The 25,972-nt window shown below is 40.0% G+C and overlaps 2 protein-coding genes across 3 annotated transcripts; both read left to right on the forward strand.

The window, feature by feature from the left end:
* Positions 1 to 3,050: 3,050 nt before the first annotated feature.
* Positions 3,051 to 3,428, forward strand: LOC131166502 (uncharacterized). Its single transcript, XM_058125100.1, has one exon. The coding sequence runs from the start codon at positions 3,051 to 3,053 to the stop codon at positions 3,426 to 3,428; it is 378 nt and encodes a 125-aa protein (XP_057981083.1).
* A 10,108-nt stretch (positions 3,429 to 13,536) lies between these two features.
* LOC131165563 (uncharacterized) lies at positions 13,537 to 25,252 on the forward strand. 2 transcript variants are annotated; one of them, XM_058123485.1, is made up of 9 exons: positions 13,537 to 13,763; positions 14,402 to 15,960; positions 16,166 to 16,392; positions 16,495 to 16,827; positions 21,820 to 22,066; positions 22,691 to 22,819; positions 22,907 to 23,122; positions 23,398 to 23,521; positions 24,655 to 25,252. In XM_058123485.1, the coding sequence occupies exons 2-9, from the start codon at positions 14,410 to 14,412 to the stop codon at positions 24,888 to 24,890; spliced, it is 3,063 nt and encodes a 1,020-aa protein (XP_057979468.1). In that variant the 5' UTR covers positions 13,537 to 13,763; positions 14,402 to 14,409; the 3' UTR covers positions 24,891 to 25,252. The 2 variants fall into 2 exon arrangements, with proteins under 2 accessions (XP_057979468.1, XP_057979469.1); XM_058123486.1 differs by having other exon boundaries at positions 13,754 to 13,939.
* Positions 25,253 to 25,972: the final 720 nt, after the last annotated feature.

The raw sequence follows: 25,972 nt of genomic DNA on the forward strand, positions 1-25,972 counted from the left end.
GATTTTGGCTAATTATATTTTCTAATCTCTTCCTAATTATTCCAAATGAGGGGGTATATATAGACTACCCTTAAAATATAACCGTTAAGGACACATATGAGATTATTAGGAAAGTTTTATTATATTTTAACCAAGTTAACCCCGTTTAAAAATATTAACCACGGTAAAAATTAAGGGGCAACCCGAGAAGTCCGGTCGACCAGAAATGTTTCGGTCGACCAGGACTCAAACGGTTCGGTCGACCAGCAGGATTTTGAACTGAAGGCTCGGTCGACCATATATATGTGTCAAGGGCAATTTTTCTAGGTTCGGTCGACTAGGAGAAAAATGAACTAAATGGTCAGTCGATCGGGATAGGCGATTTTTCAAATTAGCGCGGTTCGGTTGACCGGGAGATTTTGAACTAAATGGTTCGGTCGACCAGACCGTTGGGGCATCTCCCGAGGTCCCTCGGTCGACCAGGTAGTTGGAGTACAAAAAGGGTCGGTCGACCAGATGGTCAAACTTTTGACCCTAGTGGGTTTCGGTCGACCAGGGCCTTATGAACTACTTGGTTCGGTCGACCGGGTGGTCAAACTTTGACCCGGGAGGGTTTTGGTCGACCGAGGATTTTGAACTATAACGGTTCGGTCGACCGTATTGTGGTCAAACAGTTAACCAGGTCCGGGTTCGATCGACCATGAGTATTTGTATTGTGAAGTACGGTCGACCGAAAGTACCCATTTAAAGCATTTTTGTCCCATTTAAGCATGCAAACACTCTATTTAAATGAACATTTATATATATGCATGAGTGAGTGTCATAAGGTCATTTCTAAGCCTTTTTCAAGACACAGAAAAAATCCAGTGTCGGTCGACCGAAGAGTGTTCCCTAAAGTCCATCTATGATCTTGAGCTTATCGATCCTTTCGTACAGGTAAGACATTAATTATTATAGACCATGTTCTCCTAATTACTATTACAGACCCAAATGAATGATTAAATTACAATACAACATAAATAAGGTCTTCAGGTCTTCACTTCATGTGTCGTGTGTGTGCACCATATTATAAGTTCGATCGGTCCTGCACACAAACTCATCAAACCATTAAATACCGTATTTGTCATAATCAAATAAGGGTATGACCCATAGGGTCAACAAATTCCTAACAAATTTTAAAAAAACATCAATATGATCAAATCCCCACAGTTTAACTTAATTCCATGAATATTTCCAAAAACCTAATATAATCAAATCTTGCAAGTTAATTTAATCCTGAGAATATTTCCCCAAAATCTCCATTTAACCAAATCCCTATAATTTAACTTAGTTACAAAACATTCCTAAAAATCTAATTTAATCAAATCCTTACATCGGTGTACAAAACTCTGGTGTATGTGGAGTTTGAAAAAGGGACGGACCACAATGGGCCTATAGTACGCAGTCTTACCATATATTTTTGTAAGAAGCATATAAAATGATGAAATAGATTTTTAAAGTTTGCATAAAGTTTTTTCATAAAATGAAAAGAACTAATCACCTTATTATGTTATGCTCGTGATTAGGATTGCTGAATTATAATATAATTTAAGAGTCTCGTGTAAATTTTAAGAATTGACTTTTAGATTTAGAGATAAAAAAAATAAAAAATAAAAAAACATTCAATCATTAATTAAGTAATGCAACTTCTTTTGTGTGTGTGAGAGAGAGAATATAGTTAAATGCAAATTAGGCAATAATGAAGTGGTGGAAAAAAGTATACAACAAAAATGATATGCATAATATGCGTGCATATATATATGAAAATTATATATATACACAAATTTCTAAAAGATGCAATTTTAAATTATTTTATGAACAAAAATATCCTTATATCTAATAGAAGTATGGATTCAGTAAATCATCTTATTTATAAAAATATATTTATCTTATGAATCTAAAATGTGTATAAAAAATTAATTTAATGAAAATTAGATAATACAAAAATATTTTCAAATAGTAAGAAAATTTTCTCAAATTTTGTGAAGCCATTTTTGATATGCCCATAATAAATCACGCTAATAAGGGCAGGTCAACGCCTGTCTCATACTTTCTCCAAGTCTGACTTTCTGACGAGTGATTAGCTCCGACCTAATAAAGAGAAGGAGAGATTCACGCCGACGCCCTTAAAAACCGAGTAATAGGCGCACGCACTTATGGCCGAAGAGCAATTCGCGCCCCCACGCAATAAATCCGAGCCAACCAGCGGTCAACTCAAGCCCCTATAAGTAGGGACTGGGAATACAAGCAAAGGTAAGTGACATAACACTATTCTACTGTTGCATTTAACCTTCCTAAAAGCCTTCCTCTTACTTAGGCATCGGAGTGATCCCCCGGAGTACACCCCGGGTCCTCCAAGCCTTTGTTCTTTTCTTCTTTCAGGTCAACGAGAGTCGAAGGAGCATCCCAACCATTTTTTTACCCCGCAACAGTTGGCGCCGTCTGTGGGAAGTTACTTTTAGGAGGCGATATTATCTTGCTCTTGACTTTCAAACATTCAAGCAATGCCAACCTCACGCAATTCCACCTCCTTCCCTGATAACAAAGAACCATCCCAATCCATTCAATGGACCTCCGATTCATATGGTGTCAGTAGGGAGGAGTTCCTTGCCTTCCAGAAGGAAATGAAGGACATGCTTAACCAACTCTTACAACAGAAGAGTCAAGAGGGGCACGTCCTTCCCCAACCGCAAAAGAAACCCAGCGCAGACAAACAAGCTGACGAACTAAGGGAGAAAGAAGAGAAAACTCAACCCAGCAAGAAGGTAGAAGATGCAAATAGCGTGGATGTCAACCAACAAAGATCCACCGAGCTCGAGGAAAGAATAAAGAAGATAGATTACATAGAGAAGATGATGAAAGAGGGCAGAACCAGGCCCTACCATGGGGAAACATCCCTAAAGTGCGCGGAATCTCCGTTCAGCAAAGAGATCATGGAAGCTCCATTGCCCAGCAGATTCAAGATGCCCACCTTTGATAGATACGAAGGTTTGTCTGACCCCATTGATCACCTGGAAAATTTCAAAATGTTAATGCAGCTGCAAGGAGCTCCGGACGCCATCATGTGCCGAGCGTTTGCTACCACCCTTAAGGGTACCACCAGAGACTGGTATCGAACTCTTCGACCAGGATCTGTTGGTTCCTTCCAAGGGACGGAGCAAATGTTCATCGGCCATTTCCTTAGTAGCCGGAGAGTTGCCAAAACAACAGGCCATCTAATGAGTATGGTGCAAGGGGACCGGGAGACTTTAAAGAACTTCATGCACCGTTTCAACACAGCGACCCTAGAAATCTGCAACTTGGATATGGGGGTAGCCTTGGCCGCCCTGACAACGGCTCTCCAACCCGGAAGTTTCTTATACTCCCTTGGAAAAAAACCTCCAGTAGACATGGGGGAGTTAATGATTTGAGCAGAGAAATACATAAACCTAGAGGAGATGATGGACACGAGAGGAAATCGTCTAGAGCGGAAAAGGAGAAACAACGGTAGAGAATCTGGAGACGCGTATAGACCTACAAAAGGCACGAAACTAGTGCGCTGCAAACAGGTCAAAAGAGTAGAGGACAGCACAACAAGTTCTCCACCTACACACCTCTAAATGTACCGCGCTCAGAGTTGCTGATGCAGATCAAAAAGAAGGACTACGTCTCATGGCCCGAACCTATGTGAACGCCTCTACATAAGCGGAACATGTCCAAGTTCTGCGCATTCCATAGGGATCACGGCCACGACACAGAAGAATGCATTCAGCTAAAGAAAGAAATCGAAGTCCTAATAAGAAGGGGACATCTGTCAAGAAAGAAAATTCACAAAGGGAATCAATCGAGCAGAGGAGGCACGGCGCAAAAGAGAAGGAAGAGCAAGCTATCGGGGAAATTGCGGTGATCTTCGGAGGATCCGCCAGTGGAGGAGATAGTGGAAGTGCACGCAAAAGATATGCTAAACAGGTGCTGACGATAGAAAAGGGGGAAACCAGTAGCAAACGAAACAAGAAAGGTGACGCCATAACCTTTGACAGCGGAGATGAAGAGGGAGTGCAGCAACCGCATGATGACGCACTAGTGCTCTCCCTACTCGTAGCCAATTACATGGTTAGGCGTATACTGGTAGACAATGGGAGCTCGGCCAACATCATGTTCTGGTCGGTCTTGATAGGGATGAAGATCGGCAAGGAACGATTGAAGCCCGTCTCGACCCCTTTGGTAGGATTTGGGGGAGACACTGTTCACCCCTTGGGAACCATCACGTTACCAGTGACAATAGAGACGATCCCGCAGCAGGTAACAACGTTGACAGAGTTCCTGGTGGTTGACCGACCTTCGGTGTACAATGTCATCTTGGGTCGTCCATTCCTTAACGCAGTTCGAGCGGTAACATCAACATACCACCTCAAAGTTAAGTTCCCTATATCACAAGGAATAGGATATGCCAAAGGAGATCAGGCCGCTGCCCGGAGTTGCTATGTAATGGCCTTGAAAGGGAAGATGGAGGCCAAAGAAGCTCTAATGGTGGAAGACCTGGAAGTCAGAGGAGAGTATCCCTAGATCAGTACATTACACGAAGATATCAAACACATGCCACTACAAGGCCACCAGGAGAGAAGTGTACAGATCGGGAATCACTTGCCCGATACTTTGAAAGTAGAGTTGACTGAACTCTTGGACGAATTCTCTGATTTGTTCGCATGGTCGGCTGCAGAAATGCCCGGCATCGACCCTGCTGTGATAGAGCACAGGTTGCAGGTCAACCCCAACCACCGACTTGTAAAACAGAAAAAAGGAGCTTCGCGATGGAACGGATCAAAATAATTGACGAAGAGGTGACGAAACTGTTGCAGGCCAACTTCATCCGAGAAGTGGACTACCCCGAGTGGCTGAGCAATGTGGTCCTGGTCAGAAAGCCCAATGGAAAATGGCGCACCTGCATAGACTTCACGGACTTGAATAAAGCGTGCCCAAAGGACAGCTTTCCTCTCCCTTGAATTGATCAGCTAGTGGATTCGACCTCGGGACACGAGCTCCTCAGCTTCATGGACGCTTACTCAGGGTACAACCAAATCCCTATGAGTCCCGCAGATGAGGAAAAAACTTCTTTCGTCACCGAAAGGGGTTTATATTGTTACCAGGTGATGCCCTTCGGCTTAAAAAATGCGGGGGCCACATATCAGAGGCTAGTGAACAAGATTTTTAAAGAACAGCTCGGAAAGACAATGGAAGCTTACGTGGACGATATGTTGGTGAAAAGCATGGAAGCAGGGCAACATTGTAAAGACCTGAGGGAAACGTTCAAGCTCCTCCGCCGGTACCACATGAGGTTGAATCCCTCGAAGTGTGTGTTTGGCGTTTCTGCAGGTAAATTCCTGGGCTTTATGGTGACTCACAGAGGTATAGAAGCAAATTCGGATAAAATACGAGCGCTGCTGGAGATGGAAGCTCCAAGGACTAAAAAGGAGATACAAGTTCTGACCGGAAGGATAGCCTCCCTCAGTAGATTTATCTCCTGCTCAGGCGATAAAGGCTTACCTTTCTTTAGAGCACTGCGGAAGAAGGGATGATTCGAATGGGGGGAAGATCAGGAGGTAGCCTTCGAGCAGCTTAAGCAATACCTCGGATCCCCTCCTCTCTTGACAAAAGCAAAGAATGGGGAAGACCTCTATCTGTACATAGCTTCCACAGAGAATGTCGTCAGCTCGGTCTTGGTCCGGGAAGAGGGTAGAAAGCACCAGCCTATATATTACACAAGTAAGGTGTTAAGTGGCGCTGAGAAGAACTATTGTACGGTGGAAAAAGCCGCCTTCTCCATCATTTGTGCAGCGCGCAAATTAAGACCCTATTTTCAAGCCCATAGGGTTGTCGTGTTAACAAACCTGCCCATGAGACAAATTCTACAGCAACCGGAGAGTTCGGGGAGAATGACGAGGTGGTCGGTAGAATTAAGTGAATTCGACATACAGTATCAACCGAGGCCCGCGGTCAAGGCTCAGGTACTCGCGGATTTTACAGCAGAAAGGCTCCCCGAGTCATCCACCAAGTCGGAGGAGTGGACACTGCACGTTGATGGGTCCTCTAATGCTGCTGGAGGGGGAGCCGGGTTCATCCTTTCTGACCTGGAGGGCAATGAAACTCTCTTCGCCCTAAAATTGGAGTTCACAGCAACCAACAACGAAGTGGAGTACGAAGCCCTGTTAGCCGGCCTGCGATTGGCGGAAGCATTAGGGGTGGCACAGATCAAAGTACTGAGTGATTCCCAGCTGGTGGAAGACCAACTCAAAGGAGAGTTCGAAGCTAGGGATCCAAGAATGAAGAAATATCTCTCCAAGGCAAGAGAATACATAGAGGCATTCATCCAGTTCGACATAGAACACGTACCCTGAGAAGAAAATAAAAAGGCGGACGCACTGGCGAAATTAGCCTCGGCAACCGGTTCGGAATGGAAAGACACTATCTATCTTGAACGCATAGGAAAACCCTCATACGAGGGGGACAAAATTAACTCAGTGGCGTCCGAATTCAGCAAGGACGATTGGAAAGCGTCCTTATTCCTATACCTCCAGGACGGATCCTTACCAAGAGATAATAAGGAGGCTCAAAAGGTGAGGAAGAAAGCGGCAAGATATACGTTGATGGGACGGGAGCTCTACAGGCGATCCCTTACACTGCCCTACCTCCGATGTTTAAGCAAAGACGAGGGGGAATACATACTACGAGAAATCCACGAAGGAGTATGCGGAAACCACCTTGCCAGTAAGGCTCTAGCCCACAAAGCTATGCAACAAGGATTTTACTGGCCCACAATGAGGAAGGACGCGGTTGAGCTCGTAAAAAAATGTGACAGATGTCAAAGGTGCGCAATTGTACCACGCGCCCCCTCAAGTCTACTCTCTCCTCTAACCAGTCCCTGCCCTTTTGCTCAGTGGGGGATAGATATCTTTGGACCTCTTCCACAGACGACTAGCCAGAAAAAATTCTTGTTGGTAGCAATAGATTATTTCACTAAGTGGGTAGAGGCCGAACTCCTAGCCACCATAACAGAGCGGAATATTACACGCTTCGTGTGGACCTCATTAGTTTGCCGCTATGGTATTCCCTTAGCGATAGTTACAGACCACGGGAAGCAGTTCGACAACGAGCACTTCAAAAAGTTCTGTTCGGACCTATCTATTAAGCTTCTCTTCGCGTTAGTGGCGCACCCCCAGAGCAATGGACAAGTAGAGAACATGAATCGGACGATTCTGCACGGACTGAGGACCCGACTCGAATCCATGCAAGGCAGATGGACAGAGGAGCTCCCTTCCTTTATATGGGCGTACCACACCACCAAGAGAGCAGCAACAGGGGAAACCCCGTTCATGCTTGTCTTCGGCGCAGAAGCAGTCATCCCAGCAGAGGTGGGCATACCCTCTTGGCGAAGGAAATACTTTAACGAGCAGACCAACAGTGAGGAGCTCAGGTCAGAAATAGACCTACTGGAAGAGAGACAGGATCAGGCGAGTTTAAAAGTTGCAGCGTACCAGCAGAGGGTAGCAAAGTACTACAACAACCGCGTCAAAATAAGGAATTTCCATTCAGGAGATTTAGTCCTGAGGAAGAGGCGAAACAACCCGTCCGAGCAGGGGTCGCACAAGTTAAAGCCTAACTGGGAGGGCCCAGACAAGGTCACAACAGAAATAAAACCCGGAACATACAAGTTGGAAGATGTAGGGGGAAAAGAAGTTAAGAACACATGGAACTCTGAAATGTTAAAGAAATACTATTCTTAAAAAACCGCTTCTTGCAGCGCTGTAATAAAAGTGTCGCTTACAAAAGTTGCACTACATCAATAAAGGATGAAAAATTCAAAATACATATTCTGTTCCTACAAACTAATTTGCTTTGCTCCCTTTTCCAGCTTCCTCCTCCTCCCCTTCTTCATCCTCTTCCAGATCCTCCGCAGACTCGGGACTCTCTTCGCCATAGCCATGAGAGCTTACACCATCAAGAGGGATCTCGGGATGTTTAGTCCTTACTTGATCACGACACCTCCTGAATCCAACTCGGTAAGCTTTAGAGGTGTCAATAACAAATTGGTTGGAGTCCTTGTATTTCTTCACTGCAGTTCGGGAAGCAGAAGCAGCAGCAGTAGCTTCTCGGGCAGGAAGTTCCTCCCTACGAAGGCGATCGATCTCTGCCTTCAAAGCCTGCTCGCGGAGCTCGGCCTCGTGTAGTTCGTTCTGAGCGAGGACATATTTTTCCCGTGCATCCAGTGTCTGGCGATACATCTCCGCGACTTTCTCCTCCTGGGCTAGAGCCATCGTCGCCAGCTATGGAAAAATGCAAAGTATGGAGCAGTTAGCAAGAGCAGGCATAAGTCAAAAAAAAATAAAATTATATCATAAAGCAAGTAAAGTAGACACCTGGTACGAAGTATGGCGGATTTTCGCCGAGAGAGCGTCAGGAAGGGTACACTGGGCCTGCACAAAGTCCTCAGCATGCACAGCACGACGGAGAGCAGACGCAGAATGGGTCGGCTCGTGAAAAATGGCTTCCACTTGAGCCTGCGAGTGCGTAGGAGGAGCAGCATGGACCTCGTCAGTAAGGGCGCCGGAATCACCTACTGCAGGGGCTTCCCTTTGAGAGGATTCTCCTTCGACTTCTCTTCTCTTCTTCCTACTCCTACTCACCCTTTGCTTTCTAGCTTCTCCCATGAGCGATTCATACCTGGTGAAGTCCATATCTGCGAGTACAAAAGAGAAGTGGAGTAAGAACACCCACAGTAAAGATAACACCTGAACGTACACATACACAAAATCAGGGGAGAGAATGACTTGAGGAAACGGGGCTGATTCCCCATTGCACAAGGACACGCTCCTGGAGCAGCTCCTCATGAGGGATAATACCCCGTTCACCGAGTGTACGAAGTTCTTTCAGGGTGGCTTGCTTTTCGGGGGAAAGTCTGGGGAGGAGATGGCGCACCCGAACTACAAAGGAAAAAGGGGTGAAAGGAGAAAAAATGGGTTAGACGGATAACCTACTTGTAAGCCCTGAAAAAGAGGGTGGGGAAAGATAACAACGTTACCATCAAGAGGAGAAGACCAGACAAAGGATCCGTTGTAATTCAACTCTCCCGAGACAAAGAAGTAACGGGTCTTCCAATTATGGATGGAAGAACGCCTGGTGAGAAGAGTTTATAACCTGGTAGAGAGTTGAAATAATACAGCTCCTTCTCTGCATAATGAGACCGCATTTGGAAGCAACTTCCAAAAAGTGGGACGGTAGGCTGATGGCCCAAGCGGAGCAGGAGCACAGCAAAACAGGTGAGCGAAAGATAAGAGTTCGGAACGAGTTGTGATGGTGCTATGCGGTAAAAACGTAGTACGTTAGAAACAAAAGGGGAAAATGGGAGCCTAAGACCCAAGTCTAGATAATCGGTATAGAGGCAGAGCTCCTCGGATTTTTGGTCAAGAGCTGACTCAGTAGCAGAGGGTAACCTAACAGTGATATTCGATGGTACAGCAAAGAAATAACGGGCATTCTGCAGGTCAGACGAGGAGAGCTCACAACGAGCGCTCCGAACTGTTGTAGGTACCCTAAAGGGCTGTGAGGACGTCTCCATAGAAAAAACAAGCCTGAAGGAAACACTACCTAGACCTAAGGGTCAAGCGGAGCAAGCAACAGCAAAGATCAAGAAGAAAGGAGGCCAACACAGATCAAGACAGTAAAATTTCACACAAACAACAAGGCAATCTTACAAGACAAGATCAAACATACAAAGCTAGCGCAAGAACAATGAAGAACATGAAGAACAACAAGACAAAAATACTATAGAAAGGAAAGCATACCTAGCACCAAATAAGGGACTTGTGGAATGGAGAAAAGTAGAGAAGTAAGCAGTCCTCTTGGAATGAAGACGAGTGCGGAATGAAGGAGTCCACTGGCCTTTATATAGAGAGGAGGGCACGAATCCCTGTGGCGGGAATCTCAAGAATTTTCATTTACGAGAAGGATTGCGTCTCGAGGGAGGCATAGGAAACAGAAAATCTCTGACAAATGCACAGACGAGGCTTCCTGAGGACAAACGCCACTTCGGAAACACCAAGTTGCCTCGGACACAGCGACAGACGGATGGCCATCAATAATGCTTTCCTCCAACCCACTTTCCGAGGTAGGACGCATTTAATACCTGCTTCTTGATATCTCTCGCAGGACAGAAGCGTGCAAGTGCCACGGGAAAGCGCGAAGGACGACCCAACAAATGAGCACGACTCATCGGCGCAAGGCCCAAAATGACGAGCACGACTCGTGAGGCCAGACCAACCAACAGATGAGCACGACTCATCAGGAGGATGGCCCAAGCTGACGAGCACGACTCGTGAGGTCAGAACAACCCAACAGATGAGCACGACTCATCAGAAGAATGGCCCAAACTGACGAGCACAACTCGTGAGGCCAGAACAACCCAACAGATGAGCACGACTCATCAGAAGGATGGCCCAAGCGGATGAGCACGACTCATGAGGCCAGAACAACCCAACAGATGAGCACGACTCATTACGCGGAAAGCCCAAGCAACGAGCATTATTTGTAATGTCGCACAGCCGAGTAGGTTGGTCAGCTCGGCCTGATTGTTCAAAAAGCTCAGAAGAAACAGCTCGGCACGAGTCCTGCTTCAAAGAACTCGGACAAAAGAGCTCGGCACGAATCCTTCCCCTAACAGCACGGCAGAAACATCTCGACACGAATGCTTCCTCGAAGAGCTCGGCCCGAACAGCTCGGCAGAAAATAGCTCGGCACGAGTCCTGCTTCAAAGAGCTCGGACAAAAGAGCTCGGCACGAATCCTTCCCTGAATAGCTCGGCAGAAAACAGCTCGGCACGAGTCCTGCTTCAGAGAGCTCGGACAAAAGAGCTCGGCACGAATCCTTCCCCGAACAGCTCGGCAGAAACGACTCGAAGCGAATGCTTCCTCGAAGAGCTCGGCCCGAACAGCTTGTCAGAAAACAGCTCGACACGAATCCTTCCCCGAACAGCTCGGCAGAAAACAGCTCGGCACGAGTCCTGCTTCAAAGAGCTCGGACAAAAGAGCTCGGCACGAATCCTTCCCCTAACAGAATGGCAGAAACAGCTCGGCACGAGTCCTGCTTCAAAGAGCTCGGAAAAAAGAAGCTCGGCACGAATCCTTCTCCGAATAGCTCGGCAGAAACAGCTCGGCATGAATCCTTCCTCGAGGAGCTCCGCCCGAACAGCTCGGTAGAAACAGCTCGGCACGGGTCCTGCTTCAAAGAGCTCGGTCAAAAGAGCTCGGCCCAAACAGCTTGGACGAAACAGCTCTGCACAAAACAGCTCGGCGCAAACAGTGGGCACGAGCTACTCAAGTATTCTACCACAAAAAAAAAAAAAAAAAAGGGAAGACGAGGAAGTATTAAAACCGAAAGATGCAAACACAAGTAATGATTCAAAATTCTACCAAGAAATTTGAAACTGAGGGGGGGACAACTGATATGCCCATAATAAATCATGCTAATAAGGGCAGGTCAACGCCTGTCTCATACTTTCTCCAAGTCTGACTTTCTGACGAGTGATTAGCTCTGACCTAATAAAGAGAAGGAGAGATTCACGCAGACGCCCTTAAAAACCGAGTAATAGGCGCACGCATTTATGGCCGAAGAGCGATTCGCGCCCCCACGCAATAAATCCGAGCTAACCAGCGGTCAACTCAGGCCCCTATAAGTAGGGACTGGGAATACAAGCAAAGATAAGTGACATAACACTATTCTACTGTTGCATTTAACCTTCCTAAAAGCCTTCCTCTTACTTAGGCATTCTTTTGTGTGTGTGAGAGAGAGAATATAGTTACATGCAAATTAGGCAATAATGAAGTGGTGGAAAAAAGTATACAACAAAAATGATATGCATAATATGCGTGCATATATATATGAAAATTATATATATACACAAATTTCTAAAAGATGCAATTTTAAATTATTTTATGAACAAAAATATCCTTATATCTAATAGAAGTATGGATTCAGTAAATCATCTTATTTATAAAAATATATTTATCTTATGAATCTAAAATGTGTATAAAAAATTAATTTAATGAAAATTAGATAATACAAAAATATTTTCAAATAGTAAGAAAATTTTCTCAAATTTTGTGAAGCCATTTTATTTTTTTTAAATAAATAAAAAAATTTAAGTATTTTTTTGTACGGATAGATAATTTATTTTGTATTATTAAATTATAGGTTATAATTCTTGGGTAAACCCAATAAAGTGCCCAAAAAGATAAAGTTGGAAGATTATTTTCTTTTGTTGGCATCTTGATACGTTAATTTTACATTTCTTCCAATATTTTGAGTTTGTCCAAACCTTTTATTTTTCTTTCATCACAATTTTTGCTTATATAGGATTTCCGGGCCTTCACGAATGGCTGGCCACCCTTTATGTTAGAAGGGCAAAAGGCTCGGGACATAGCAGGTTGAACCAATGTGAATGAAGGACCCATTCCGCGGTAACTATTACAAAAAAGAAAAAAGTAAGACAAATTAGGAATATTCTTTGCATCTCGAAAGAAAGTCAAATTAAGTAATTCCGTCAACCATTTTTATTAGACTTCTTTCTATATATTTTATATTCACAGGAAACGAATGTAGACCAATTAGTACATAAACAAAAAAGGTCTTATATACTTTTTCATCTATTTTTAATCTTATATAATATACCTTCATAAATATTAATTAATGGAGCTAATATAATATACAAAAATATAAATCATATTTTAGGTAACTTGCAGCTAATTATGACTAATAATAATTAAGTATCTTATTAATAATTTTTAACTAATTAATTTATAATTACACCTCCTTCTATGTTTAATTTTTAATGTTTATTTTAAACTATCCTAATATTTTTTTATTGAGGCCAAATTCGGCTTGGACCATACAATGGTAGATAATTCACCATCAATTTCATATCCTATTATACACTTCTTAGAATTAAAATTTAAAAATTTTTAATATGAAAATTTCAAATTTTAACCCCTACAATATCTTCTAATAAATATCTTAAATTATGCTTATGTAAATTTTAAATTTAATAAAAAAATTTGTTATGAAATAATATTTTATTTATTAATTTATAATAAAAAAAATAAGTATGAAATCATATTTTATTTATTAATTTGTAATAATTGTGAGATATAGAGATAATATTTAAATCTAATTAAATTATAACAAAATTTGAAAATAATAATACAAATTTTAAACTAGAGGAGCCTAATAAAGGGAAAATAAGATAAGGATAAAAGATTCAAATATTTGAATTCATAAAAAAACATAATGATCTCTCTTGAGATTTCGAAAATTTCAAAAACCTACCCAGTTTCAAGAATTTTAATGAATTTTCTTGAGATTTGTCAAAAAATGCGAAAACTCTTTATTTTATGGAAAAATAAATTTTTTTAGGGAAAATTCTACTTTTTTGACAAATCTTATAATTTTTTTGTTGTTGATATTTTTAAAATCTTAAGGAAATTTATAGTATTTTTTGAAATTTTAGGTGGTCTCTTATTACCTCCCTCAGTGATTTTGTCACTAATATAATGAGGAAAACGGACGACGGAGGAAAATGGTGAGGAAGAAACAATTTTATGACCTTCCAGAATATATATTTTGTGGGAAGAAAGGTCCGACGGCCGCGTGCTCTCCCTCTGACGAATCCATGTCAATGCTTTTGCTTTAGGGTTTCTGCGTCTCCTTCAAGCACTCAGGTACCGTTCTTCTGATCTCTGTTTTCTCTTGCACACGCGGTTTTGTTTTTGCCCCTTTGGTTGCTGAGGATTTGGATCTTGTGCTTCGTTTTGCCCTGGATTCTGAAATAATGGAGACTCAGCTCAATTTAGGCAATTAGTTGTATATGGGCGCAGTGGAATCACGTGGTGGCTCAGTAATAAAAGTTTTATTTTATTTTTTTATAGTTTGTTCTTTCATAAGCGTGTTTCTCAGCTGCACAACGGGGTACAGTTGTTGTTTTTCCTCGCGTGTTCATGTTAACTTGTTTATCTTCTGCGTAGTTGTGTCATTTGGATTGTTGCGTCCCCAGTTGATTCTCCCATATGTTAACATTTTCTATTCATTGTTGTTATCATTTCTTTGTTTAAAAGTCGCAACATGTGTAGATTTTGTTTTTTGTTTTTTTTTTTTCGAGTAGTTCAGTATTAATATTTAGCGTAGATCAATGCTGCGATGGTTTGTTACATTTTCTATAAAAAAACGTTTCTTGTGGTTAAATTGATTGAAAAGGACAAATTACAGGGAGACTAGAAGCTATTTTCGTGAATAAGGTTTTAAATTGGCTAAAGAGGTAGTTTGGCAAATTGGTGTGATTTATTTTCTTGAGATTTTGCAGAAATAGCTATGGCATGGTTTAGAGCTGGTTCCAGTTTAGCGAAGCTTGCTGTTAGGAGAACTCTATCTCAGGCTGGATCATACACCTCAAGAACACTGATCCTTCCTTCGCATAATCGTTATTTTCATACTACAGTCTTTAGATCAAAGGCACAAGCTGCACCTGTCCCTCGGCCTGTGCCCCTCTCTAGGCTAACTGATAGCTTCTTAGATGGGACAAGCAGTGTCTACCTAGAGGAGTTACAAAGGGCTTGGGAAGCTGACCCAAGTAGTGTTGATGAGTCGTGGGACAATTTCTTTAGAAATTTTGTTGGCCAAGCTGCCACATCCCCTGGAATTTCGGGCCAAACTATACAAGAGAGCATGCGTTTGTTGTTGCTTGTGCGAGCATACCAGGTTAGTGGTCACATGAAAGCTAAGTTGGATCCTTTGGGTCTTGAACAACGGCAAATTCCTGAGGATTTGGACCCTGGTCTTTATGGATTCACAGAAGCTGATCTTGATCGGGAATTTTTCCTCGGGGTTTGGAAGATGGCTGGGTTTTTGTCTGAGAATCGTCCTGTGCAGACCCTTAGAGCAATACTGACCCGTCTTGAGCAGGCATACTGTGGGAGCATTGGATATGAGTACATGCACATTCAAGATCGGGAGAAATGTAACTGGTTGAGAGACAACATTGAAACCCCCACACCAAGACAATACAATCGCCAACATCGCGAGGTTATCCTTGATAGGCTTATATGGAGCACGCAGTTTGAAAACTTTTTGGCCACTAAGTGGACTGCAGCAAAGAGGTTTGGGCTCGAAGGTGGGGAAACTCTGATTCCAGGGATGAAGGAAATGTTTGACAGAGCAGCAGATCTTGGGGTTGAGAGCATAGTTATTGGGATGTCTCACAGAGGAAGACTTAATGTTCTGGGTAATGTTGTTCGAAAGCCACTGCGCCAGATTTTTAGTGAGTTTAGTGGTGGTACAAGGCCTGTGGATGAAGTTGGGCTTTACACAGGAACTGGTGATGTCAAGTATCACTTGGGAACTTCATATGATCGTCCAACTAGAGGTGGGAAGAGAATTCATTTATCTTTGGTTGCAAACCCTAGTCACTTGGAAGCTGCAGATCCGGTTGTGGTTGGAAAAACTAGAGCTAAACAATATTACTCCAATGATGTGGATAGAACAAAGAACATGGGCATTTTGATTCATGGGGATGGGAGCTTTGCAGGACAAGGTGTAGTTTACGAGACACTACATCTAAGTGCTCTTCCAAACTACACTACTGGTGGGACTATACACATTGTGGTGAACAATCAAGTTGCTTTTACTACTGATCCAAGATCAGGGAGATCTTCTCAGTATTGTACTGATGTTGCCAAAGCATTGGATGCACCCATTTTCCATGTAAATGGTGATGATATGGAGGCAGTTGTTCGTGCATGTGAGCTTGCAGCAGAGTGGCGCCAGAATTTTCATTCAGATGTCGTAGTTGATATAGTGTGTTACCGTCGTTTTGGTCACAATGAGATTGATGAACCATCCTTTACACAGCCTAAAATGTACAAGGTTAGCCCTCTCAAATCTATTGTTTCTTGAAACTTATAATGTTAGTCGGAACTAAGCCTCAATTTACATGTATGTTGGTCTTTTCCTTCCTGCAGTTACACTCTTTACTCATCTACTGCAGTCTTTATTTTAATCTGCTGCTGCTTTTGGATGATTAAATGAAACATCTCCTCTCATTTTGAACATTTGGAATGGGTTCTTGCAGGTAATCCGTGATCATCCCTCATCTCTTCAGATTTACCAGCAGAAACTTTTGGAATCTGGGCAGGTGACACAGGAAGACATTGATAAGATACACAACAAGGTAAATAAAATCTTAAATGAAGAATTTTTGGCGAGCAAAGACTATGTCCCTAAAAAAAGGGATTGGCTTTCGGCTTATTGGTCTGGGTTCAAGTCACCTGAACAAGTTTCACGTGTTCGAAATACTGGGTATGTACATGGATGTGCCTTTCAGGTTTCATATTCACATTCTTGGATGTCTTGGTTTTTGATTTTTTTTTTTTTTTAATGACCAACTCTGCTGTACAACAGGGTCAAACCTGACATCTTGAAAAATGTTGGCAAAGCAATCACAGCTCTTCCAGATAACTTCAAGCCCCACAGAGCAGTAAAGAAGATTTTTGAACTGCGTGCACAGATGATTGAAACTGGGGAGGGCATTGACTGGGCTGTTGGGGAAGCACTTGCTTTTGCAACATTGCTAGTAGAAGGTAACCATGTTCGGTTGAGTGGTCAAGATGTTGAAAGGGGTACATTTAGTCATCGGCATGCTGTTGTCCATGATCAAGAATCAGGCGAGCAGTACTGCCCCTTGGATCATGTTATAATGAACCAAAATGAGGAGATGTTCACTGTAAGCAACAGGTAAATTGTGGAAACATTGTACTTGACTCTTATCTCCAACATCATCATAAGTAGGTGAACTTTATAGTTTTTTATTCCTAGGTAGGGAAAAAGAATGCTTCAGATTTACTGTGCTGTAAATTGTTTTTACTAGTATCCTCATAACTATTCTCTTCATTGTTTGTTATTATATTTTTTGACACTAATGCTGTTCAACATTAATGGCCGGTACACCAAAGGCACCAATCACTTTTTCTTTTACAATCATTTTCTGGAAAAGAATCTTCAATCATGTTTCAATGGCGTGCATGTTTTTCCTTAGGTTTTCTCCACATCTTCGTTTTTATGACATAACACATTTATCAAGCTTTTTAACCTGTATATTTTAATCTGTATACAAGTAGATCTATCCTTTAGCTTAAGCTTTGGTTATATGTAGTTCTACCATGTCTGTGTGGTCACCCTTTTATCCTGTATAGAGCATTTTTTATAATCACCCTGAATGCACAAAAGGCCTAGGCAGTTTTTTTATGAGTAAAATCATTCATTTTTGAACTTCTAGAGTTTATGGCTAAATGATCCTTCTCTTTAGTGTGTTAGTATGGTTCACGTACACCTTCTGAGGAACGAACATATTTTCATGATTTTTGAATGCCAATTCTCTTAGAAATTATTCTAAGTTTAGTTTATTTGCATTTTTACTATTTTGAAGCCTAAGTTATGACTATGAGGTTATATACTTGCTGTTTTGTAATGGTTTTGTATATGCTACCTGCGGGAAGCTGGGGGTATGAATAGAAAAATTAATATTAATTGGGATGGTTTAATGCTTTTCCTGGGAGGTGTGAGAGAGCCTAACATGCCCACATTTATTTTTTATGTTTTCCTAATCTGTGAGCAAAAATAAAGAATTATATATATTTTTAAAGAATTAGATGGCAACCCTACCCCCAAATCCACACGCAAACATACATTTTTAAAGTTTTCCTAATCTGCAAGGAAAAATAAAATTTTTTTTTTCTTAAAAAAAGAATGGGTTGACAACCCTGCCCCCAAATCCACCCACCCACCTACCCGAAAAAAAGGAATGACACCCTCCCCCCCCATCTACCCACCCACAAAGGGAGAGATCAATGCTTGTCACTGCCTATTTCATCTATTTTAGGATGATAACTATGACTTATAATTTAAACTTTATGCTTTAAAGAATTTGATTCTATGCATAGAGTTTGAATGAGTAAGGTCTTGGAGCTTGTTAATAACCCATCTATTTGTTTTTGGGGATTTGAATATGCAAGTATTTTTCCTACAAAATTTACTAAGACTTGCATCCCTTGAAAAATATGCAAAAAATGAATTTTGTGCTGAATAATTCTTTAATCCTTGAGATTTAGTTTAAACCAATCTTCAATCCTGAAGAAGATTCTGTCTGTTGAACCTGCAGTCCTTTTAAATAAGGATGTTCAGATTTAAGAATAGTTTCTCCATTTCCAAGTGCTTCTAGCATTAGGTTTGCCTTTGAACAAAAATTATTTCAGGAAGCTGATTTTTCTTTGTTTAGAAACTTTTCCAATCTACTTTTGCTGTACAAGTTTATCACTGTCTACATTTATTTTTGATCTCCAGGTCTATGCAATTTCTAATCTACTTTTGCTGTACAAGTTTATCACTGTCTACGCTTATTTTTGATCTCCAGGTCTATGCATTTTCTAATCCTTTCACAACCATAGGGGTGGCAATTTCCAACCTTTATCCACTAACTTGCTCTAAATGAAATAGATCTTCTTTGTCTTCTTCTTCTCAACCTGTTGAATAGTTTTGTGAATTTGCTCAACTTGCCAATTTTATTCATATTTTTCTTGCTGTTTCACTTTTATATTATCTTTATAGAATTATAAAAATTGCTTGCTAATTTATACTAGGCATGCCCTATTTTTCCTTGTTTTCCAGAGGAATGTGAAAATTAGATTCTTAAATTTTAGACATGCACCTATCTAGACCATCTGAATTGAGAAAGACATTAGATTATTTGAGTTTAGTACCTCCCTTTCCCACTCCTAGGACAGGGAGAAGGTAAGAGCACCTGTACTGTTCACCCTTATGTTTTGCATTGAAATATGCCATCTTTGGAGAACATTTCTCTCTTCTTGTGGTTCTGAGGTAAACCTTTAGTTACCCTGTTGTCCCTAGAGTGGAGTCTAGAGGGGGTGAATAGACTCTTTTGCATATTTTTGCTTTTCTCTACAAAATATAAAATCTTGGCAAGATACAAATGATTATATCACAATATATATAATGTAAATCATGCACAAGATATAAATTAAAGAGTAGGGAGGAAAAGCTCAACAAACAATATTAATGTGGTTCAGCCCCTTGCCTACGTCAACGCCTTGAGACACACTCAAGGATTCTCAATCCACTATCACAATCTCCTTGAAGGACGAAGAAAAATTTACACCACAAGGGAACAAATCCTTTTACGCTCACACAGAGCTTTTCCAAGGGAACAAATCCCTTAATGCTCATACAGAGCCTTCACATGGGAACAAATCCCTTTTGCTCACACAGAGACTTTATAAGGGAACAAATCCCTTAACACTTGGTTCACAAAGAACCCTTACAAGATGAAGATGATTTATAAAAACAATGCTCCTTGAATGAGCTGATATCTAATACAATGAAAACTTCACACTAATCTCTCAAAGTATTGAATCACAACAAAGATTAAAGAGCAAGAAAGATAGTGAGCACACAAATGATGAACTAAAGTGCAAATTGCTTGCAAATGATTTTCACTAAATGTAAATTACTAAATCAATGTTTGAACAAGTCTTTGACCTTGCATTTATGAGCCTTTTGGAGTACTAGCCGTTTTTATGGCCGTTGGGCTTAGAAAATAATTTAATACGTTGAAAACTAACCGTTTATAGCTGTTGGGTTTGGAATCATGACACAAACCGTCAACGGATTCCCCAAACCGTTGACGGTTTCCCCCAAACTGTGGACGGTTTGCTCAAACTGTGGATGGTTTCATCCAGGCCAATTTCCATTTTACTCTTTGCTTGAAACCGTCGAAGCACCTAGGCCAAACCGTTGACGGTTTGTTCTGTTTCTTCATAAACTTGATTTTTAGGTGCATAATCACAGTTTTAACCCAATCGGGACCAAGTCTATAAAAGATTACAACACTATGATCATTTAAAACTTGTCCCATATTAAAATACTTAGTATAGGATATTTTCATAAAACTCCTTGTTTTGTTTTTGAAAAATCATAATTATGAACCTTATGACTTAGTGATACCGTCAACGGATTCCCCAAACCATTGACGGTTTCCCCCAAACCGTGGACGGTTTGCTCAAACTATGGACGGTTTCATCCATGCCAATTTCCATTTTACTCTTTGCCTAAAACCGTCGAAGCACCTAGGCCAAACCGTCGACGGTTTGTCCCGTTTCTTCATAAACTTGATTTTTAGGTGCATAATCATGGTTTTAACCACACCGGGACCAAGTCTATAAAAGATTACAACACTAAGATCATTTAAAACTTGTCCCATATTAAAATACTTTTGAGTATAGGATATTTTCATAAAACTCCTTGTTTTTTTTTTGAAAAATCATAAGTATGAACCTTATGACTTAGTGATATCCTATGTACTTCTTATGAACTAGTATGCACATGCAGTTTGCTTAACTCTTGCTCAATAAGCACGTGTGAATCAGAACTACAAGAGTTACGACAAATACTACCTCAAACACTCCCCATCATGGTTTTAAATTGAGGTAGCGGGTAGCGTAATGTAACTGTAACGGGTGTAATGGGAAGTGGGAGTAGCGGCGGGAAGCAGGTGTAACGATTGTGAATTTTTTTGAAGCACGCACAACCTTGTGCATATTTGCATACTTGCATGTTTTAAACTTTTAGTCTTTCTTAGAAAGAGTTTTAGTGTATTTTGAATCCTTTAGTTCGAGTAACTAAGTTATTTGGTAAGGGCAACAAGTTTACATTTGTTTTAAACCATCATTGATAGAAAAATCATGTGTGTGCGCGTCTTTATACTTCTCATTGTTCTTATCTATGATAAATTCTTATGTGTGCTAAATTAATTAATAAAACAAAATACATTATACACTCCATTAATCTATTAGATACATAAGACATACGAATGATACAAATATAAAATAGTTAGAAAAGAAAGAAGGTTGAAGTTGAAAAATATAGAACATAAATATCACATTACTAATATTATCAAAATAAAATATTTTTAGCATTTTCAAATTGTTAATTAATGCATCTATTGTGAGTATTTACAGAAATAGTAAATTTTGTATCATTGTCATCCTCTTTATAATTTTTCCCCCCTCTTGCACTTGGTATATTGAGAATGATATATGAATGAGAGGGGAAAAAAAATGAGAAGAAAAAGTAAAAAATAAAATAATTTTTTGGTGTAACAATCCTGTAGCGGTTACGTAACGGCCGTAGCGGCCTTTACGTAACGGTCACGGTCCATAACGGTTGCTACGGCCGTGATTTTTCTTCTCACCGATTTTGCGGTGTATAACAGTATTGGTAACCCAAAAAACCGTTACGTAACGGCATTACGTAACGGTCGAGGCCTTTATTTGAAACCATGCTCCCCATTACATAAGATTTTACATTAGCTTCCATCGGTATGTGCTTGAGATCTCCCGAGTGAGTGTCCACTTAGTCTTTGCCTATTTGAGTATTCACTTGATCTTTGCCTATGAGTGTATTTGCTTGATCTTTGCACTTAAACTTGTATCTGTATGATTTCGTCACTTGTACCTATCACAGTTTGGTATACAAAGATTAGTTTAACTTAGAATCACTAATGAATTGTTATCATCAAAATACGACAATTAGGATCATGTAGCTATTATGACTAACATACCCTTTGAGAAACTATACAATTCTTGTGTTCTTATTATTCCCTGATACTTGTTAGGTTTGTAACGTGATGCAATCTATGTTTCTGTTTATGTGCAGTTCTCTATCAGAATTTGGTGTTCTTGGATTTGAGTTGGGTTACTCAATGGAAAATCCCAATGCTTTGGTAATGTGGGAAGCTCAATTTGGTGATTTTGCTAATGGAGCTCAAGTGATCTTTGATCAGTTTTTGAGTAGTGGGGAGTCAAAATGGCTGCGTCAAACTGGGCTTGTTTTGTTGCTTCCTCATGGTTATGATGGTCAGGGCCCTGAGCATTCAAGTGCGCGATTGGAGCGTTTCCTTCAGGTAATGCATTGGAATGGGCCTTGTATTGGCCTCCCACATGCTACTAGAGTGAGAGTCCATGCATTCCATTGTTCTGCCAAAGGATTGTTCTATCCATCTCCCACTGATTTTTTCCTCTTTTATCATGAGACTCTCTCTCTCTCTCATAGTCATTCTCATGCGTGTACACATGCGCACACACAAAGCCTCATGCATACGTATGTATTTATTTGTTTGTGCATTCAATGGTGATTGGAAAGGGATTGCTCTGGAAAGTAAATTTCAGCTGTGGCTGGTTTAGAACACTGAAATATCACAATTCTCAAACCCTGTTGATTTATATTACTGTTAAATACTTCAATTCATATCTTATTTTACTGATTGACCTCAAAAGGTGTTAATGAATGTTGAACGAATATCACTTAATTCAAGCTGATAGATTGCCCAGATGTTGGTCCTATAGAGATGTTTAGATAGGCTTAAAGAGAGGCAGTGGATCACTCTTTTGATCCATCCTTCAGAGCCTCTTTTCACCTCTGAACTTCTCCAGCTGGATGGATTAGTGGCTTCTTTTTGTCTGCTTTCCTTTAGGTTGCAGTGTTTATATTGCACCCCAAACTAATATGCTATAAAATCTGATGGCAGATGAGTGATGATAATCCCTATGTTATTCCAGAGATGGATCCGACTCTCAGGAAGCAGATCCAGGAGTGCAATTGGCAGGTTGTGAATGTGACAACGCCTGCTAATTATTTTCATGTTCTTCGGCGTCAGGTCAGTGCAACAGATGGATGGCTTATGAATTTGTTTTCTGTTACTAACCTTTTCACTTACACATGTTCTATGTTTTCATTCCCTTAGATACACAGGGAATTTCGTAAACCTCTCATTGTGATGTCTCCAAAGAACCTGCTTCGGCACAAAGACTGTAAATCAAATCTATCTGAATTTGATGATGTCCAAGGTCACCCAGGTTTTGACAAACAAGGGACCAGGTTCAAACGCCTTATAAAGGACCAGAACAATCACTCTGACCTCGAGGAGGGTATCAGGCGGTTGATTCTTTGTTCAGGAAAGGTGTGTTACTTTGATTGTTCTGTCTTCTTTTATTGCCTTGGCAGGACAGGACTAGAGATAACCTTGGGGATACAAGTTTCTTTCTCTACACTTATGTGAGGAACTTGAATGACTCTTCCCTCCTCCTTGAAGAGAAAAAAAAGAAGAAAAGAACAGTATCCTATTTGGAGCGTTAGTTCAAGCATATTTTACTTCGTCTTATAGGTTTTAATTTCCTTTGTTCTGTTTTTCATTTACAGCGTAGTACATTATATTAATCGCTTTCCATTTTACAGGTTTATTATGAACTTGATGAAGAGAGAAGAAAAGTCCATGGCAGTGACATTGCAATCTGCAGGGTTGAACAACTTTGCCCCTTCCCTTATGATCTAATCCAGCGAGAGCTGAAGCGTTACCCAAGTATGTATTTCTACAACCAGGAGAATCATTAATGACATTCTTGCAATTGCTTTTTGTTTCTTGTTGTGTTATTGTAGTAAAAGAGAATTCAACAATTTCTCATCTCCGAGGATTCAGGATTGTGCTTGCTTGATTGGGTTAAAATCTGCCCAACTGGATATTTATATTATATTTTAAAATAAATAACAATATTGGGAAATTTTGTTTAATATATTTTAATTTTTTAAAGAATTATGTAGTTTTTAAATTTTTATAAGTTATATTAAAATTATATTATTAAAAATGTAGTTATCCCATGCGTAAGGGCCCAAAAGAAATGATAGGCAGCAATTTCTCATCCAAGCCTTGCATAGCAGGTGTGCACATTTATTATGGTGCGAGGCTGTATAACGTGCATTGAAGGCATTCAATTTTTTTATAATGTTGATGGGCACTTTACATTCTTTTAGTAGTATTATCCTTTCCATGTTAGTTGCTTTTTCTTTAAAAAAATATTTTCCATCTATCCCCCATTACTGTGAATATGGTCACTAGGAGCAAAGCTATAACTTGCATTGAAGGCATACCTTTGTTAATTCTTCATAGTATGCAAGGAACTTTCTTTTAATTCTATTATTTTTTGTAAATGTGGTCACAATTTAGGGGGGCGAAACAAGAATTTTCTCATGCTCCATCATTAATAACAATATAATTCTCAAGCTTCATCATTAATAACAATATAATTATATTGTGAAGGAAGCATCACATGGATGGCCTTCTAAGAATGGGTAATCACAAATACGCCTGTCCCAAACAAAGAGTGGTTCCAAAGGAGTAGTTTAATTGGGGGCAATGGAGTCAAAATAAAATGACTATTAGAGACAACTTTAGCATGTAATATTCTAGTACTACCTATTATTCTTTAAACAAAAAACTATAAAGAAGAGTAAATAGCAATTCCTGATTGTCAAGACACAATACTTATGAAATTTGACCATTTTTTTAATCTGATATGTGCATGAGTAGATGTTTGCCCCCAATATGTTACCTGCTTGTTTGACTCTATCCAAGCAAATCTTGCTTGCTGGGAAATTGGGAGCGAGTCCACGGTTGATTTTCATTTTCTGACATATTGTGCGGTGCGATTTTTTCAGATGCTGAGATTGTTTGGTGCCAGGAAGAGCCAATGAATATGGGTGCATACAGTTACATAGCACCCCACCTCTGTACTGCCATGAAAGTAATGGACAGGGGAACTATGGATGACATCAAATACATTGGCCGAGCTCCTTCTGCTTCTACGGCCACTGGGTTCTTCCAGATGCACGTGAAAGAACAGACTGAGCTTGTCCAGAAAGCTGTCCAGCCCGAACCCATCAACTATCCTTGATGAAGTCTTTTTAGAGGATTTATTGAGAATTAATTTGGAAAAAGAAAGAATAACGAGACATGGAAGATCCACGTCGCCTGTTAAAACCCTCCTGGGAAGTTTTCTGTTGATTAAGGTTTCATTTCTGCCCTTTTGCTATTGACAAAAAGTCAAAAACTGATGATATTTGCTCTTTACGCCCTTTACCTTTTGCTATTGACAAAAACTGATGATATTTGCTCTTTCGGCCTCTTATGCAAGTTTTTATGTTATGGAGGGAAACTGAACAGGGTTTGTAGATTTGTTTTTTGTTTGCTCTACATATAATAAACAGTTTGTATCCATATCATAATTCCATGTACCTTTCTTCCTCTTTACTACAATTTATTTGGAGTCTGGCTGTGTGCCTAGCTTCGTTTGTATCACGTTAATTTTTTTATTTTAAATTTTTGTGTGTTAGTAGCTGAAGCAAATTCAGAGGAAAAGAAAGATTTAATTGTGCCTGGAGGGCAGGGAAAACGCTGAAACTAGGAGAAGAGAAAGGATAGAACATAGACGGCAAACCCATTTTTGTAGGTTGAGGTCCTTGATCAAGGATTTTGTTTGAGAAAAATAAAGAAATGCAAAATAAAAAATAAATATTTTTTATTGTATTTTTATCAAATGTTATTATTTATATAAAATTATTTTAATATAATTAATTTTTTCAAAAAAAAAAAATGTTAATGGTGAATAAAATTAAAATTTGATTTATTTATTCAGCAGAAATGAGAAGAGAAAGAATAGAACATAGAAGGCAAATCTAGTTTGTAGGTTATGAGGTCCTTGATCAAGGATTCTGTTCGAGAAAAAAAAAAAGTAAAAATGAACTATTTTTTATCAAATATTATTAACTGTAAAAAATTATTTTAATGTAATTACTTTTTTTAAAATAAATGTTAAAGTCTTAAAATTAAATTTTGATTCTTTATTCAGCATGTTTTATATATTTTTGATAATTAAATATAAGAAAGTAAAATTTTATTTATATATATTTTAATATTTTCGAATCTGAAATGAGTCCCAAAAATATGCAGACTATTTTCTTGGCCTGGTAAAGTACT

Source organism: Malania oleifera, chromosome 10, assembly GCF_029873635.1.
Source record: "Malania oleifera isolate guangnan ecotype guangnan chromosome 10, ASM2987363v1, whole genome shotgun sequence".
In the NCBI taxonomy this organism is placed as follows: Eukaryota; Viridiplantae; Streptophyta; class Magnoliopsida; order Santalales; family Ximeniaceae; genus Malania; species Malania oleifera.

What these genes read in the sequence shown, in the direction of transcription:
- LOC131165563 (XM_058123485.1), top strand. Translation starts at nt 14,410, where the DNA reads ATGGCATGGTTTAGAGCTGGTTCCAGTTTAGCGAAGCTTGCTGTTAGG. An exon ending in GATTGGAGCGTTTCCTTCAG is followed by an intron (nt 22,067 to 22,690) that starts GTAATGCATTGG and finishes ATCTGATGGCAG; the next exon opens with ATGAGTGATGATAATCCCTA. An exon ending in AGAGCTGAAGCGTTACCCAA is followed by an intron (nt 23,522 to 24,654) that starts GTATGTATTTCT and finishes CGATTTTTTCAG; the next exon opens with ATGCTGAGATTGTTTGGTGC.
- LOC131166502 (XM_058125100.1), top strand. Translation starts at nt 3,051, where the DNA reads ATGCAGCTGCAAGGAGCTCCGGACGCCATCATGTGCCGAGCGTTTGCT.